We start from the raw sequence: 18780 nt of genomic DNA, 5'->3' as shown, positions 1-18780 counted from the left end.
TATATTCCTCTATTAGCTTTCTTGTCATGTAACAGATATCATCGTAGTCTTGTCATCGTTGTCTTAACCCCCCAAACAACCCTTTAATTGATTCAACAAAGCGAAAAACGTTGGGAAAGATTAAAATATTTATCGTACCGCAGATATAATTCATATAGCATATAAAGTATAAGATTAAACTCTTAAAATTCGCGCATTTTGATTATTGAGCTACAACCCCCTCTCAAGAAAACCTACTCATCTTCCAGCCTTAAGAGAGAATTGAACTTAAAATGAATAAAATTAATTTAGGGCAGTAATCATTCAAGGGAGGAAAAGGCACTTTACTCCTATGTTATACATATGGTTTCTCCAACTTCCTCAAATATCAAGTCATTTTTTCATTTTTACTTTATTTATGTAACTAACCAACAAAATTTATTAGAACTAAAACTAGCAAGTAGGTACAATACAACTGTCAAATATGTCAAATTATTAATGTAAACATTGTTAAATCAAAATAATAATTTACTGTTTTTTACCATTCTGCAAAATACAGGGTGTTTTATAAATAAACGTTAAAATGTATAGATACTTACGCAATAGAAAATGATATTGTACAGGGCGTCAATAAGTTATATTTCATGAATGAAATACCATGACGTCACTTTTACTTTTCCTCCCTAGGGAGGAAAAGTACAACTTTGTTCCCTACAATCAGGTCCGGAAAAATATACTTTCGGTAGAGGTAGGTGGAAAACATATTTTTTATGTTGTTCTGAAGGTATTTCCTTGTGGCATTTTTATAATTAACTATTTTAAATGGAAAATAAGCCACAATTTTACCAAAAAAATGATTTTATTAGGCGTCGAAACGTTAATAAAATCATTTTTTTGGTAAAATTGTGGCTTATTTCCCATTTTAAACAGTTGATTATATTTTTTATGTTTATATAGAATTCAATTGTTTTTTAACCATATGACTATGAAATAAAACTACATATTCAAGGGAACACTATTTATTTAACTGAAATATTTGGACATTGTATTTCATTTAATTTAGTTTAGATTCAAGTATGCCATACCGAAAAACAATTTTTGGTTATTTAGAAAACGATTTGACATTACATCGACCACATGACAACTGTTCGCCTTAATTTACGCCATTATCATCATCATCTACAGGACATTCAATACAAAAAATCTGTTTGTTCACGGAAGCCTTATATTTATAATGTAAAAAATTACCAAATGCCAATTATTTAAATCATTACCTGAGCTGCACTTCCTGAGTAAATCATTGTCGAAATATTTCTGGAGTATTTGGAGAAGAGATACATAATATTCCATCACTATTTTTGTGGCATCGATGTATTAAACCAACTAACGGATGGCTTGGGAAATCGTATCTCTTCGCAAACAACCTTACAATTATTAAAATATTGATGTATAATAAAAACCACTGTGTCCAGGTACACGCTAACTTGTACGCAAATCAAAAAGTTAGATACACGTGAAGTAAACGTTATCAAGCCAGTGACGTCATTATTTAGCATGCGCTGTGACTGTATTTTTGGTAAAAAACAAATTTTCCGATTTTTTGGTGTGTTTATGGTTTGTTTGATAGACAAATATTTGTTATTAAGGGAACGGAAGCAGAATTATTGAGATGTCTCAAACAATTGTAATAAATCGCCAATGCCAATTTACAGATAAAATATCACAAACATCATTTGGATCTTCATTATTTTTAATGCCTTGATCTGTATTTTCGTCAGTGCCACTAGGAATTACATTAAAGTACTTCATGACCTTCTCTCCAAACAGTCTCTGTTGCTTCCAGTATCTTTATTTTGTAACTGAACGAACTACCGGGAAGATAGACTAGCTAAATTTGCCAACGAGTTTGTCACAAAAAGAGCCTTTTTTTCTCTTACACTACACTATAACACTAAAAGAACAGCCTGTGTCACAGAAAACCGTTGCAAAGAAATGTTCTCGCTTGTAGTGGTAACTTCTTTAGCAACCCTTTGATGTTTTATATAAAATTCTTTTGGGCATAAACTTTGGTCAAATAACTTTATTTTTTCCACTATTCTAGTGGCAAAAATGTGCTTACATGGTAGAAGCATTGATGTAACTGGTTTGTTGATTATTTGAAATTATTGTTAAAATAAAATTATTTCTTCTTTTCTAGATGTTATGAAATTTAGTAACTAACGAAGGGGAATTAGTTTTAGCTACAAAAAGTAACGAAAACGATAAAGAGAAAAATTTTCCTGAAAGTTCGCAAAAATCGAAAAATTAGCGTGTACCAAAAATAGAGTCAGAGCGCACGCTAAATTATGACGTCACTGGTTTGATGAAGTTTCGTTCGCGTGTATCTAACTTTTTGATTTGCGTACAAGTTGGCGTGTACATAGACACAGTGAATAAAAACAGCAGTAACAAAGGCTTAACTACTAATGTTGCAGGCCCAACGTTAAAGGTAACAAAGATTGTTACCAAGCACCTTCGGGAATATAGTATAGTTAGCACCAGAAACAACAGTAGAAGAATAGCTTACAGTGTGCTAGCCACGTCTAAATATCTAGATCGAGGCTCTAAAATGTCCTGTACAGAAAATGGTAGTTTCCAAGATAATAGTAACAAAATTTCGTCAACTTCGTAAACGAAGAAGGTGCGGAAATTTTGGACCATTCATCCGTTTCATTTTAAAAAGCAAATGGCACACTGACACAAAACTTTATCTAGCACTATATATAAACTGTGTTGTATACAAATAGTATTCACCATTAAGTAAAATATAAACTTATATTGATACCCAAGTTAAAACATGAACAACAAATATATAATTACTGAGGTAGTTTACATCTTTTTTTATTATTTTTTAATGGTTACCTTAGATCGGACAAGTAATAGAAATACGTGGACGCTTCAAGAAACATTCGGCAAAATTTTAACGAAATATTTGTCTTACGCAAATACTGGGACAAAAAGTCCCAAATACTGAACAAAAAACTATAAATAATTCACATTGTGATTTTGGAAAAGAGTATAGAAACAAATTTAAAAAGCCAAAATAATAATGAATAACTAACTATGCCATAATATTCACTAATTCTGAACAAAGAAAGTTTGAGGTTAATGATTTTTAGAAAAAACAGAATTGTTCACAAAAAATTCAAATTTTTTGAATTGATCGCGATATTAATGTTGCCGTGTTTCTTAAAAAGCGTTAGGTTGGATAAAGTGTTGATATGACGATAAAAATAAATGGGTGGCCCTATTGTGCAAAACAGACATCGAAAAAGAAGAAAATGATCATAGATCCAGAACTAAGGTACTAATTCTACAGCGGGCTGGTTGTTTGCACATCAGTCTCCGTCTAGCAAAGTGTAACATGTACTATAAACTATAGTGTTGCAATAAAAAATGTACAAAGTGACTTAAATCAATCGGTCTCGCTAGATTCCCTTACAACATCTTGACATTCTAGCAAATAGCCGAAGGGATTATCTTTTATACATTATTTAACAGATGGGAATCTAGAAGTTTTGAGATAAATCAATCTGTACAAGGAATGTAAACTCTGCTCGGCACAATTTTGATGGCAATAATTACAACGTCTACAGGAGAAATTTACAAATACAATCAGATATCTTGAGGTATTCGTTAAAAAAGTGGCTGTAAACCGCTAAATATAATTTGCATATTTATCAATTTCGTTTAACCCTTAACCACTGGCATACAATATGCCATACCACGCCAAAAATATATTTTGTTGTAAAACTTGTTTTATACAAGATTCTTAGAAAACCATATTCGCTCATCCGGAAGAAAAGTGACATAACTCAAAAAATGCATAAATCGAGTTATCTTGTTAAATTGACTCCTAATATCCTACACTTTTATCAGGAAAAATGTCATATATATGTTTACTTCCAACTTCGAAAGATGGCGGTAGTGTCATTATTGTTTTGATGGTAAAATGGATACTTTTATTCCGGACAATGACACTTTCCAGTTATGCTCTGACATTCGACGTGAACTTATCGCTATTTAACACAAAAACCGTTGTATTTCAAGAAGTGTCCTATGTATTTTTTGTTAATTTAAAAAAAGGAGCCAATATTTTAAAAGAAAAGTGACATAACTCAAAATTTTCATCTTTTTTCTTTGTTAAATCAGACATCATAGTTTTTTTGGTTTTGCCTCTTACACAATTAGAAACATTCACTTATCCACATTCTTCGTTTTTAATTTATAAATTTTAGCAGTTACCGTTTCAAACTTATAATCAAATTAAGATCTAAAAAATCTGTTTTTAGCTCCCCTGAAAAACGTGGTTTTTTGAGTTGGGACATTTTTCTTCCGGATGAGCGATATGTCGCTCATCCGGAAGAAAAGTGACATAACTCAAAAAATGCATAAATCCAGTTATCTTGTTAAATTGACTCCAAATATCCTATACTTTTATCAGGAAAAATGTCACATAGATATTTACTTCCAACTTCTAAAGATGGCAGTAGTGTCATTATTCTTTGGTTTGGTAAAATGAATACTTTTATTCCGGAACAATGACACTTTTCAGTTATGCTCTGACATTCGACGTGAATTTATCGTTATTTAACACAAAAACTGTTGTATTTCGAGAAGTGTCGTAAAGTATTTTTCGTTATTTTTAACAAAAGTGGTCAATATTTCAAAAGAAAAGTGACATAACTCAAAATTCTGATCTTTTTTCTTTGTTAAATCAGATATCATAGTTTTTTTGGATTTGCCTCTTACACAATTAGAAACATTCACTTATCCACATTCTTCGTTTTTAATTTATAGATTTTAGCAGTTACCGTCTAAAATTTATAGTTAAATTAAGATCTAAAAAATCTATTTTTGTCTTCCCCGAAAAACGTGCTTTTTTGAGTTGAGACACTGTTCTTCCGGATGAGCGATGTGTACTTTCAAGTGGAGTGTAATTGTACCTGCTCCCAACTTCTGCAGTTTTAATATGGTTAAACTACGTTGACGTAAAGTTTTCTTGCGGTATCACGTACCGCATGTCAGTGTTTACGTTTCTATAGTTAAAAGCAGTCCATTCAGTATTGTTCTGCTATTAGTATGGCAGCAAGTTCATCCAGTTATTCTACTTTTCAGTGCTTTCAACATTAGTTTACTATTTTTTGGTTACCAATGCTACTTTTTTTTGTTATTCAGTTCTACAGGATTTTCCAAGAATCTCCACCATTTTTTAATATCATGAATGCGTTCATAATTTTCTTGAAAAAATGAAGTTTATTTTATTTGAAACAGTATTTTATTCTACAGCAGTGTGAAGAATCATTCCGTAGTTAATGTAAAAAACAAACAAGAATAGGCAACGGTATGACATACCGCATGTCAGTGTCTACGTTCTGAAACATCCACGTCAATAGTTAAGGGCTAAATTTACAGTGTGATCGAGACGGTAGTAAAATAAAAGTTGATTTGACAACATATTTTACTATATTTGAGGTCTAGATTCGTTCAAAATCGTTCCGACAGAGTTACACCTCCCTATTTAAATAAAAAATACCAGATGATTATATAATATGTACTATATACTATAGAATGACTTTGATTTTTATATCGAGAGGCTATTCCTGCATTTCGTTAGGTAAAAGACATCAGATTCTATGTAATTTTGAACAACAGTGTCGATTCCAAATCAATATCATTTTTACAGATAACACTTGCAAAAAAAAATAGGAAATGCAGGAAATTACCTTCTCACAGCAATGTAAATATATACAGTATGGTTCATGATAGGACTAAACACACAAAAGTATCATATATTCGGGTCTATGATGAAACATACTGTAAGTAGTAGCTTTCACGGACATCAGAAATCTACAAAAAAAACATAATAGTAATAATATGAAAAAATGCATAACTCCAAGAAAAACTATAACTATAGAATAACTTTCGATTCCTATTCGATGATTGAATTTGACCGATGTCTACTTATTTTCAAATCTTTAATTACGAATATTTAAATTTAAACAAACAAACAAAAGGTTGCCTCAGGAGGGGAGGGGGGTGTATATATATTATCCATTGTATATATAAACTTCTTCAAAATCAGTATCAACTCATTCACTACTGACACAGTAAAGGGAGGTCAATCTTTTGTCCCATAAACAACTGTTCCAGATCAAATTCAATCTTTCCGATAGGAGTTTTAGTTAGGCACTAAGAAATACCGTAACTTTTGAATATGTATATGTAATGGATTGTCAGTCAGTGGTTATATTGATTACAGTGACTAACTGATTTCTTTTCCTTGTTTTTTTTTTGCATATGAATCAACTTGTTTAGGTTGACTTTTGATGTGTTACTGTACGAGTCGATAAAAATGTGTGGAACCAGACAATCACACAGGACAAGTTGTTATAAAAACATCAAAACATCTAAAAACTATATATTATATACTTTGGCAGGTTAAGACATTTAGTTCTGCCAAAAACCGATATACATATATATGAACTTGTCCACTGTCAGGTACCTACACATTTTTATCGAAACTCATAAATTGTAAATTGGGTAATACTTTGCTTTGAAAAGATAATGACAATTTCTGTGGTGGCAGAATGAGAAAATTATTGAATGCTGGCACGCATCTTTTTCAAAATCAAATACCGACTATGGTATATATTTTCAAAAAAGTCGGGTGCCGTTTAAATACCGGATAAACTGTTATCTCGAATTTTCTCTTGTTTTTTGGGGATGAAACAACAACTGGGCACTTACATCGACAAGATTCCAGGTAGATTTGTTTAGAAACGTGCAACATATAAATTATGACACGCTTAGTTAGTGAACGTTTGAAACTGCATCTGGACATTGCCAGTATTTATATGCTTCAATATGTATAACATACCTGGCATCGGAATATCAAAAGATTTTGAAGTATTTCTATGTGATGCGCACAATTAATGAATACTGTTGAAGGATGAATACATATTGTTGACCAGTTCTAGAAAGCATGGAAGCTAAAAAAATGGAAAAATAAGAAACTGAAAGCGTGTATATCTAGTACGAACTGTTTGGCGCTTAGATACAAAGGAAAAGAAAAAACAACGTGAATGGTGTAACAATTTGAATCCTGTCTTAGCTACAAATATTTAAAAACATGGTTGCATGAAAAGTTGGAAGAAAGATTGTTTAAAATAGTTATTATAAATATACAGGGTGTCCCCGAAAATAGTGCGTTTCTTAAAGGTATAGGTAGAAGGCACCATGTAGAGCAAAAAAATCTTATACATGTTTTTCTAAATGCAACCGTTTGGCTAAAAAACCAAAATACGTTTTGGTATGCAAAATAGTTCCAGCATTTTAGCCATAAGTATTTACATTAAACCCTGTCTTCATCCTAAACAAGCAAACAAATTCTTGTTTTGTTGGATTTTCAAACATGGGGTGATACAATTATTTTGCAGGTGTACCTGTCTGACCTACATTTGTGGTGTCAATCAACTAAATCACAAACAGTTCTTGTACAGTGATGCCAAATTAGTCAATTTTATGAAAATAAAAGTTCTCTTTAGAAAAAAATGTTATAGGACTTTTTGTTCTACATTAAGTATTATATCCATACCTTAAAGGAGCGCACTATTTTCGGGGACACCCTGTATATGTTACGTCTTTAGTGTCCTCTACGGAGTTGAAAGCTGGAGTCTTACAGAAGATGCCATAAAAATATTACAGACATTTGAAATACAGGTTGAGGGTCTCATAATATACAACACCCAACTAACATAACTATTCTCCAGAGGCCAAGAAAAGACAAAGAAATTAATAAAACGGTGATTAACAGAAAATTGGCTTACTTCGGCCACATTATGCATAATAATAAATTACTTCTACCGTTTATTCATAAGGTAAGATTGAGGGCAAGAGGGGCCCCCAACGTAGACGTATATCCTGGGCAATCTTAGAAAGTGGACTGGTCTAACGTCAACTGATCTATTTCGAGCTGCTGTGAATAGAATAAGATGGGTCAATGTGGTCGCCAACATCTCTAGAAGATACGCACCTTTAGAAGAAGATAAATGTAGTAGGAATTACAATGATATGATCTTATCAACACGTTCAGTAAAATGTTAAGAATATTAATGGATTGACCACGAAAAACTAGTTCGAAGTTGTTCCCAGTAAGGTTTCAGAAAGGGAACACGTACTCGGGTGGCAATTCCTGTATTGAAGGGAGATATCTACACTCCAAAACTTTATAGACTCACTACATTCTAAATCTACCTTGAACAATGTCGTGTGAGAGAGCCCAGTTCGAATTTTACATTTCTTACTGTCACTTTTGGAGGAAAAGTGGGAAATTGAAAAAAATTTCTGCTTCGAGTAATAAAAAATCATATCAAAAGCCAAAATGAAGTGGTAGTAATATCTAAGACGAAGGGAAATTTTTCGATGATACAGAAGGACCAAGTTAATGTGTATTTTTTTTTCTTTTTGGATTTTTGGATTACTTGAAGCACGCAGTTTTGACTACCGTTAGATTTTTTTCTTTCAAATAGACAGATAGATGTTAAAAATGTATGTGAAAAATGGATTGGATGAATGTGTTTCTTTCTACAGGGGTGGCTACGGATATTCTCAACCAGTACAAACATTTTTAAATTAATATACATTTTAAATAGATATACATATAGGATGTGACAAAAGAAGATCCTAAATTGAGAAATTAACAATTTAAAAACCATTTATCAAACTTTTGTAAATGTTTTTAGATTTATTTCAGTCGAGGACAACTTTTGACATATGGTATCAGAAAATTAACTATTTCCTTTCATTTAAACGCAATGGAATTGGAAATAGCTAATTTCAAAATCCTAAAATCTATACACTATTGAGACAACATATTCCCAAGCTTAAACAAACAATAATACTACTTTAAAACATTGTTTAAGTGACTATTATTTTTTTGTAGATCATTTAGTTGTAAGGAATTACGTGTATAGTGTCTTTACTACAAGATCAACTGTAGGAGCGTTTATTTTAGCTGGGAATATGTTGTGAAAATATATTATAAATACAGCATTTTAAGTTACTAATGTTTGGCTAAGTAAAAAAATATTTGTAGCCGATAAGTTGTGTTTTTTTGTTCACTTTGTACTTGAAGTCGTTTTCAGTTTGTACGATACGTTGATGTTTTTTATTCCTAATACTTAATATGTGACGGCTTCTAAGTGTGTGATATCTTTCCCGTATGCAAGTTACTATTTGGGGAGCGTTTGTTCACTTGTTCACTATTCTTCCTCTTAACCGAAAATAAATATATGTACCCTTTTTAAATCTTAACATTTTTTTTTCATCATAAATAAAGCAAGCTCTCTTGGTAACATCTCTTGCACTTTGGCACACTTTTTTAATAAAATCTGTACAAACGATTTTAATTTTTTTTTCTCTTCATTTTTTTTATACACAAAAGTAATAAATATATTTATATTCTCAATAAAATAATTTATATCCATTTTTTCACAATTTTTTTAATTTCAATTTAAAATAGCGACCCCGCTACATTTTAAATTTTTTAAAAATCTAACAAAAAAAAATATCCTCCCCAACAAACAATATTTATCAAAAATAGTTTTTTTACATTTCCCCAATACTCGATTGGTTACTTCCTTTTGTCTATGTTGCTAAACCCACAATTTCAACTAATGCCCACATTAAAAAATATATTACAGATGATAATGCACAGACAACTTCCTTGAAACGTATTGATTGATGTATACGATTTTCTTAAATATTAATATAGATATTTCTTCGATATAGACAGGAATGGAAAACCTTCTAGAACCAATATTGTGATGATTTTAGGATTGATGTTTGATTGTTTGATTGTCTTTCGGAAAATGAATGTCATTGTTTTAAATCTCAAAGGGATCTATTACGGGATTATAAAAAAACACATCCACGCACATTCAATGAGTCAAAACGTTTGTTGAAGTAAATAAAGAATGCCAAGTATTTACAAAACTTGATATCCAAGTAGCGAATAGGCTACAAAAGGTTTTTGTTTTAAATGGGAGGAGAATTCTTACGAACTTTGCAGAAACGAATTAAGTCTTTTAAGATACTGCCAAAACATCCGGGAATAGTTATTTATGTTAAAATAACTTTCTATAGTCATATTTGTATTCTAGAATAGTGAATAACTAACGATTTCATAAGGATAATGTATATATTATTATAGCAACAGAAGTAACCAAATCGAATATTTGCAGGCAAAAGGCGTTATATCCTATAACACCATTCTATACTTCCCGAGTTTGTACTATAAGGGACAAGTGATACTACTCGCCTTGACACAAGGCATTCCGAGAATCGATACATCTCACTCTCTTCTATCTTTCTCTCTTTCTCGCAACACTCGTCCTACACGTTTTGGTATAATACATTTTTTTCTTCCACAACAACCACGTCTTTGTTTCTCAACGCGAAGATCAACAACCGAAGACGGTCCCATAACACCAACAAATAATATATTATACAAGGGACCGAGCTATCGGCTGATCATTTCGCGCAAAAACAACATTATTTCAACAAATCGCCTAACAATTATAATATAATAGTTAAAAAAATGTCTTTGCTTACCAACACATTCACACACGGTACATTGTTCATTTTCATTTTGTATATCTTTCCGCTAGATGTCACCTTATGTTGCTACAGGCCAAGAAGATCGAAATCATAGACCTAGAGGTATTTTGTTAATTGCATTACGTTTTCCGAACATAATAAAGAAAAACACTAGTTTGAAACGCAAAGATAATTACGAATCCCAAAATATAATCAAATAAATTATTCCTCTAGAAAAAAGTTTTGAAATGAAAGAGTGAAATATCTGTAAATATATACGAATATCCGAAATCCTTAGCCTTAGTCGCAAAAATACTTCTAACTTACAAAAATTATTTAAAGCTCTTCGGTTTCCACATTCACACTCAAAATACAGTAAAATAATAATAGTAACAGCCACATTTTAACTCCGAAGGAACTGTACGCCTTTTCGTATATTTTTTTGTTTATTTTTTATGTAGTGCAGATTCTTTCAGATTTTTGTTTCAATTGTGACTGGCTGATCGTCGAACATCGGGATGTGAGGTTTTAGAATGCGACTCATCTGTCTTAGGTCGCATTCCTTGCGATTTTTCTTTGGTAAAAATCCACAATTAATATTAAGGGGAACCGGAACGGACATAAACATTCTTAAAAACGGATTCTTACGACTTACAGTGTAACCAAAACAAAAAAAGCGATTATTTTAAGGTTAATAAACATGATACTAGTGTCAATTTATGTGACTGGATTGAAAAATCAAAAGATGGAAGTATTTTAGGAATGTTGATGTTCATTTTCGGTTCAAAAATGTATACGATATATATACTGTGTGTTCGGTAATTGTGTGTAAATAACGGAAATTTCAGTGGCTATAAAATCTAATATATTTTGATTATTTGAGGTAGATTAAAGTTCAATAGGCACGTAGTTCGACGCATACCTTATTCCTGGAGAGTTCTCAAAACTTTCCACTATCAATACCTATAGATATATATAATATGGTCAACTGAATTATAAACTATTCAAACTAACTATTCAAGAAAAATAAAAACTTGAGAAAACAAAAAATAATTGACATGAAAAAGAAGTTATCGCGAAAAACTCAACGCTTTGCGCAACTAGGGGGCTTCACCGACGCCTCGGTTTCTTTGTCGTAACCAAGTGGAGCAGCCAGGTCGACGCTCGAACGCTGCTTTTAAATAATCTTCAACATGGTACAAGTGGAAGGCATCGAGAGAGGTTTCTTATAAAAAATAGGGTATGCAGAAACAAACCCATGCGCACAGGCAGTGTGTATGAATGTTGCTCTAGTTAGTACTACTGTTGTGGCTCGGATGAGGTAGCTTCCGATTGACTGGTATCTTTCTGCTTTGATTGGCGCTGTCTGCCCTGTGGAGGAGCTACTGATTGGAGGACCATCGCTCGGATACGTCTTTGTGCAGACTGAAACAAAAAAACAAGTTAATATTCATCAGCAAAGTTTACAAAAATTGTTTTCAAATACTATCGAAATATTTTTATCAACTAGATCGTAGATAAATACTTAAATAAAACCAGAAAATCATTTGACTAATTTTACTATTATATGATTTGTAACGATATGATTCCACGGCAAGCGATGAGCTGGTCTACCAGAGACGACCGTAGGAATGTCCGTGTTGGCGCATTCCTTCTTCATAACACCGCTGGGGGAAACTGAAGGAGAAGTGGCATCGAGAGCATATTTAAGACGAGTCGAGCCAGGAGAATGAGAAAATCAGTTGTTGCTAACGTGTTGAATTAGCAATAGCTCGATTGGCAGAGATGCACCGTATTTGAGGTGGAACTGTGCCTAGGCGGACGCCACCGTAGTGACGTGGCGTCGACCGTAACCGTTACCGCAGTAGGCGGTAGTAGCGAGGAACGAGTGACTGCGTGTCGCTATTCAACCGTGCCGCATTGAAGTGAAATGCGGTGTCTCCGTGTCGGGATATATGGCTATGTTGATTTAACGTAGCGAGATTGTTATTGTATATATTAGGGGTGGGCAACGTGCGGCCTACAGGCCGCATGAGTCCCTTTAGACATTTTTTTGCGGCCCGCGGAAGAAAATGAATTATTTTTATTTATTGGTAATATTTATAATTAAATATATTGAACATGATTTATTGTTCTTCACTCCATAATCCATCAGCAGGTATTGTGCAAAAATGTTTTGTAAGTAGACAACGTCATTCCAATTATAACTAATATTGTTAGTTATACTCGTTCAATAGGATTAAGTTATCGTGAATTCAAATTTGGAAGAGTTAGAAACAGAACACGCTGATGTCTTATACCACAATCGACAATCATATTCGATGGTTAAGTTTAGAAAAGGTTCTTAAAAGATTAGGGGGATTAGGGGAGGAAATAACTGTATTTTAGAAATTAAATACTGCTACAAATTTGCTAAATTTATAAGTTTTCAGCGCAAAATAAAACTTTTGTAATGAAACTCAAACTATCCATTGATCATATAAAAAACAAAGAATTAGTCCAATTATTACCCTCATTAACCCTTAAACGCCCAAGGGTGGATAAAAAATGTCCACCTAATGCGTATTCCCTTGTAACATATTTATTACGTGATTAAAAATTTTTCAAAAATTATTTATTGTTACAAATACAACCCTTTATCGAATGTTATTTTGGTTTTACCTATATTTTTGAAAATAAAAGTAATATTTTGAGTTAAATATGGGTGGGCATAAAAATTACACCCTTGGTAAAACTTGTTACTAAAGGTTTCTCTGTAATTTCTCGTTGGTAGGAACATAATCCATATAATTATCGATGTATAATTACATTATCGACATAATTATCTGCCAATGAGGAGGTTGCAAGGAAGGATGTGGAGAGAATCGACAAATCTGAATTAGTGAATTTTACTGGTATGCTAATTTTGATGTACATTGTAATTTTGTTGTAAGGTTTGTAAATTGTTTATATTAATATTTTAGAAGATGCTGTGTTTATGAAGCATAAGATTCTCAAGTTTAATCCATTTACAACAACTCTCAATAAATATATTAGCTATTTTCGAGGTGGACATTTTTTACCCACCCTTGGGCGTACATGGAACCTAAAAAAGGTTGGGCGTTTAGGGGTTAAATAATGTAGCAGAAAATAAATTTAAAATTTATGAATAGTCCACATCGTGCTTTTCGGAAGATTATTACAAAAGTCTTAAAAATGGTCTTAACTGCTTCGTTTGAGCGTTTGAGCGAGTCTACCACTTTCTGAAAAATTTCAGAGTGCAGGTTGGACGCGTTCCCGCGTCACTAACTTATTTACGTTGTCGGACTAACGAAACGAGGCTGTAAATTTGTCGGACAAGAGATCGACCATCTTTATCAATTAAATGTAAGTACTTTCACTTGAAAATTAAGAGTTTTGTAATAACAAAACTTCCGCGCTAGAGTGACATCTTGTGGGTGTCGGAATCTACGATCGCGCCCTTTTTTTGTCCGACAAAAATAATTTATTTTAACTATAATCTTTTTGGTGTCGTTAAAAATGTGCCATCATTTGAAAAAAAATGATGCTCTTAAAATGATGATTTTAACCCCCCCCCTCCCCAAATATTAGTAAAAAGTTAAAAATTAGAAAACATGTAAAGGTATAAATATTGCAGCCCTCGGTAATATTCCAAACACATTTTGTGGCCCTTACTAAAAAAAGTTAGCTCACCCCTGGTATATATTATATTGTTTATCGTATCATTTTAATATTACTATTATGTTCGGATGGCAGTAAGAAGTATAATATTGCTTTTCATTTGCAGAAGATAAAAATATATTTTATTTTATTAATTTTAAACTATATATGTTTTACTGAGTCTGTCGTCTTGAAAGAGCTACCCGTTACAGATTTTATAAGCATAAAATGTATGCACGAGAGCTTCCTCTTAAGGAACACCTTTATTCCATGGCCACCTTCTCTAAACGTACAACTTTTAGGCACAAAAGCTGTTGATATATGAGACTATACCCCCCTTCAATGACATTTACTTTCATATTCTCGTCCAGATATTTCCTTGCATTCTTAAAGACCCCAAGAATTACTGCTATATCTCAGTTACTAGCACTCTCAGTAGTTGTTATGAAGTGGAGAAGTTATGAAAATTCTAGTTGAAAATGAATATCAACCACTGAAATTAAAATAAGCTGTATATCGAGTTGGAGGATATTGCATGGACATAATAATATGAGGAGCAGACTTTCAAATTGCACTTTGTCCATATTTCGACATTTTGACTTAGAGGTGGCATTGGATTCGTCAAAACATCATTTATTAATTTACACACTCCTAGACATTCTAAGCGTACTATTTCATATATATCAAAAAACACCTACACAAACAAAACGCATTTTGTCCATTACCGAGAGACAAACAGATAGCACTATTTTGGATAAAATGCAATTCGTTTGTCTTACAATGCTGACTTTATTTTGCATTTTGTGTAGCAGATACTTTAACAAAAACTCCTGCTTTTTATACATGGCTTGAGCATGAAGCAGGAAGAGGTGAGGTAGAAATAAGTTCCGCGTTGACTGACTTTCTAAAAAAACTGATTTAAGAAAGGACAAGTCCGCAAGCTAGGCTCTGATTGGACTTTGTATGACGTAAAACATGCAGCACTTTCACTCAAAAAAGTTATAGGCATCAATAAAACCAAAAGAATAATCATAACTCAGTGCAAACAAACTGCTGGGAAAATAAAATATGTAAGTATTGTTTAAAACAGAGGTTTTGTACAGAAATAATAACTCTTCTAAAAAGTTTTTTAAGTTTAATTCAGCCAAAGTAACATAGTTCATAGTTCTACCGGAATTGCCAATGAAGCATGCTGTTAAGAAAAAACTGTGAAGATAAAGAAGAAAGTTGCTGCCTTCTGGAGGACGACATCCATGTCATATGATTATTATTTAATTTTCTATATTGTTTTCCAAACACACAGAAATGCATCTTTAGTTCAAATTTTTATTTTAATCATTTAGGGACAATCAAACTACATTTTGTCCTTTGAAGAAAACAAATGGCGTTTTCTCCATCAAAAAAAAAATTTGTTTTTTGAAAAAAGTAATAAAGTCTGTTGTTACTTATAAACAGGCCAAATTGATAATAAAAAATACATTTTTTCATGTTTTGTGTGTTTTTTTAACTTTATTAAAAACGGAGTGGCAGTTTTTCTCATTTCCTGAAAAATGGTAGAGAATGGACAAAGCGCCATTTGAAAGTCTGTATATTATATTCATTGTAAACCAACTTAAGAGGATGGGTACGTATTTTCGGCTGTAATGCTATTCAAATGGGGATTCATTTTTTTCGAATCCTGAGAAAACTAATAAGTATTTTTGAAAAATTTAAACGCAGAATGAAAGATTACGTTATTAGCGAGGGCTGAAAGTCCCTGGGAACTTCTATAATGTTTATTTAAATAAGTTACAGGGGTGAAAAACTAAGAGAAAATTTAGTGTGATTTTTAATTTCAAATATCCCATTCAAAATAAACTTTTTATTTATTCTAAGGGACTTTCGGCCCTCGGTAATAATTTAGTCTTTCATTCTGCGTTTAAATTTTTCAAAAATATTTATTGGTTTTTTCAGGATTCGAAAAAAATGAACACAATGTCCGTGGTAATATTTTCCAAATCTATCTTTGTCTTACAACGCACTCAGTCGAATAGAATATTGTCAGCATAATTGTCAGTCAAACAGTGACAATCAGTGACAATTTTAAATATTTGACATGGCATCAGGAATATTTTGCGTTGTTGATTAAATAATATTGAAATATAGTGTATTTGATAAATAATTGATTTAAGACGTGAACTTAATAAAAAGGTATTTATTGTGTATTATTTGTGGAAGATCCAAGCAGAGAATACATCAAGATAATATATTCTGTGATCCAAGTATTTTGTTGTTAAAGATGTTCAAAAATGTAAGCGTTCCATAGTTATAATATATTATTAAAAAATCACTTTAACACTTTTCCTCTATATACCTAAATTATAACAATCACTGAATACTTAGTTAGTGAAAAAATTATCAGTAGTAATTGCACAAGAGCTCTGAAATTATTGAATTTTTCCCGAGTGACACTTCGACAGTTTTAATTTCACTCGCCTTCGGCTCGTGAAATTATGTCAAAGTGTCACGAGAGCAAAAATTCTATATTAATTTCAGAGGTCGAGTGCAATTTGTTGCGATTATTTAATGAATAAAACTGTTCAAAACCAAAATTTTATTGTAATTTATTTATGTAAGTACCATTAAACACACAGTTTTTATAAATATTTGACGATTGAAAGTCATCACTTTTATAATTTTTAAAACATTAATTGTCATTAATGTCACTGAATGTATTTTTTCGTAGCAACGAAGGGCATCTGACGTAATATACTTAAGCGAGTGAAATTATGTCAAAGTGTCACGAGAGCAAAAATTATATATTAATTTCAGAGGTCGAGTGCAATTTGTTGCGATTATTTCATGAATAAAACTGTTCAAAACCAAAATTTTATTGTAATTTATTTATGTAAGTACCATTAAACACACAGTTTTTATAAATATTTGACGATTGAAAGTCATCACTTTTATAATTTTTAAAACATTAATTGTCTTTAATGTCACTGAATGTATTTTTTCGTAGCAACGAAGGGCATCTGACGTAATATACTTAACGACGGGAGATTATAAAAAATTATCGATTTAATTCAGATTTCTGTAGCTTTCTATTGGTCAGAATTAATAATTTGCAATTTTATAAATAACAGTTATCCAAGAACATTCAAAAGCCATCTCTTTAAGTTAGTGATGACATTTTCAAGTAGAATGACATTCTAGTAATGTTTACATATCCATACCAGTGTGAATTTTACTACACGTAATTTGCCGTGTAAAGACAGAAAAAGTAGGGATAGCCGTAAAATATTTGCGAATTATGTACCGATAGCCTTAATGAAAAATAATGTCTATACTTTATTTCACGTTAAGAACGGAACGTTTGGCTTATGCAAACAGTGTTGCTAATGCAAACAGTGTTGCTAAAACTATCACGCACGTGTCGCTACTAGACTGTCGATATACGATTCAGTCTAATCAGACTCAGAAGGCGTGGTATCGGAGCGCTTCTATCGTCCATAAGAAATACATAGCTCTAACTACGCAACGCTCCGTTCTTAGGGATAGACTCACGTGAAACGCTCTATAGGGATAGGCTAACTCATTTATTATTTGCGGATCTGACGAAAAGCTTATGATACAATACCATATTACACTTGTCTAAGCAATACAACAATTATTCTACAACGATCTTCAATCAAAAATAAAGATTAGCATTCAGTTCTCCGGGAATTTAATGGTAAATAAGACACCAAGGCAAGACTGCAGTGTATCTCAAACACTCTTCAAAATCTACCTAAATGCAATGAAGAAATGGATATCATGTTCTCGAATGGATATGCCATTTAACGACGAAACAACTTTATACACGCTTCATTTCAGGAGTTAAAAACGATGAAATTAAACGAAGATGGAAATGTAATTTCATTATGTTCCGAATACATCCATTTGGGAGCAAAGATAAAAAGAAATGGTAGCACTAAAACAGAAATTGAATAACAAATTATAAAAAGAAAAAATAATAGGCGCGTTGAACTCACTACTCTGATCAAAAACTATCTCTAGATAACATAAAAAGATAGTCATTTATATGTTATTCCACGAATATACGACTGTTTTGGATTATCGCGACAACGAATATTTTAGTAACACAGTAAATTCGAAATTAAATTGCTCTAATAATATTATTACAATAAACAACAACGTAATTTACAAATTACTTTAGTTATTTATATTTTGCACAGCGAAATATTCGTTGTCGCGATAATTTAAAACGGTCGTATATTCGCGAAATGGGGTATATTAACAGTATTTTAAAAGCGTTTCACTTTATGGATGTGAGACCTGGCAAGTCACTACAAGAACGGATTAAAAATTCCTGTTCTGGAAATTGATTTTTTGGGCATATCAGCATGTATATCTAGAATGATGCACATAACAAATTAATAAAAAGAATAAGACAAATCATGAACAGAACAACCATAGCAAAAACAGCTTATTTTGTACGAACATGTACAGAGAATGACAAAC

General features: G+C 32.1%; 1 protein-coding gene across 6 annotated transcripts in view; it reads right to left on the bottom strand.

Moving 5' to 3' along the window:
- Positions 1-982: 982 nt before the first annotated feature.
- The window catches only part of LOC114332504 (insulin-like growth factor 2 mRNA-binding protein 2), a 509159-nt gene continuing 491361 nt past the window's right edge, over positions 983-18780 (bottom strand). For all 6 annotated transcript variants that reach the window (XM_050642734.1, XM_050642736.1, XM_050642735.1 and 3 more), the window contains one exon: positions 983-12042. In XM_050642734.1, the coding sequence (XP_050498691.1) occupies positions 11917-12042 (126 nt within the window). In that variant the 3' untranslated portion in view covers positions 983-11916. The remainder of the gene's footprint in view (positions 12043-18780) is intronic.

Source organism: Diabrotica virgifera, chromosome 2, assembly GCF_917563875.1.
Source record: "Diabrotica virgifera virgifera chromosome 2, PGI_DIABVI_V3a".
Taxonomy (NCBI): Eukaryota; Metazoa; Arthropoda; class Insecta; order Coleoptera; family Chrysomelidae; genus Diabrotica; species Diabrotica virgifera.
Note: the sequence above shows the minus strand (reverse complement) of the source record. Positions and strands in the feature narration are given on the sequence as shown.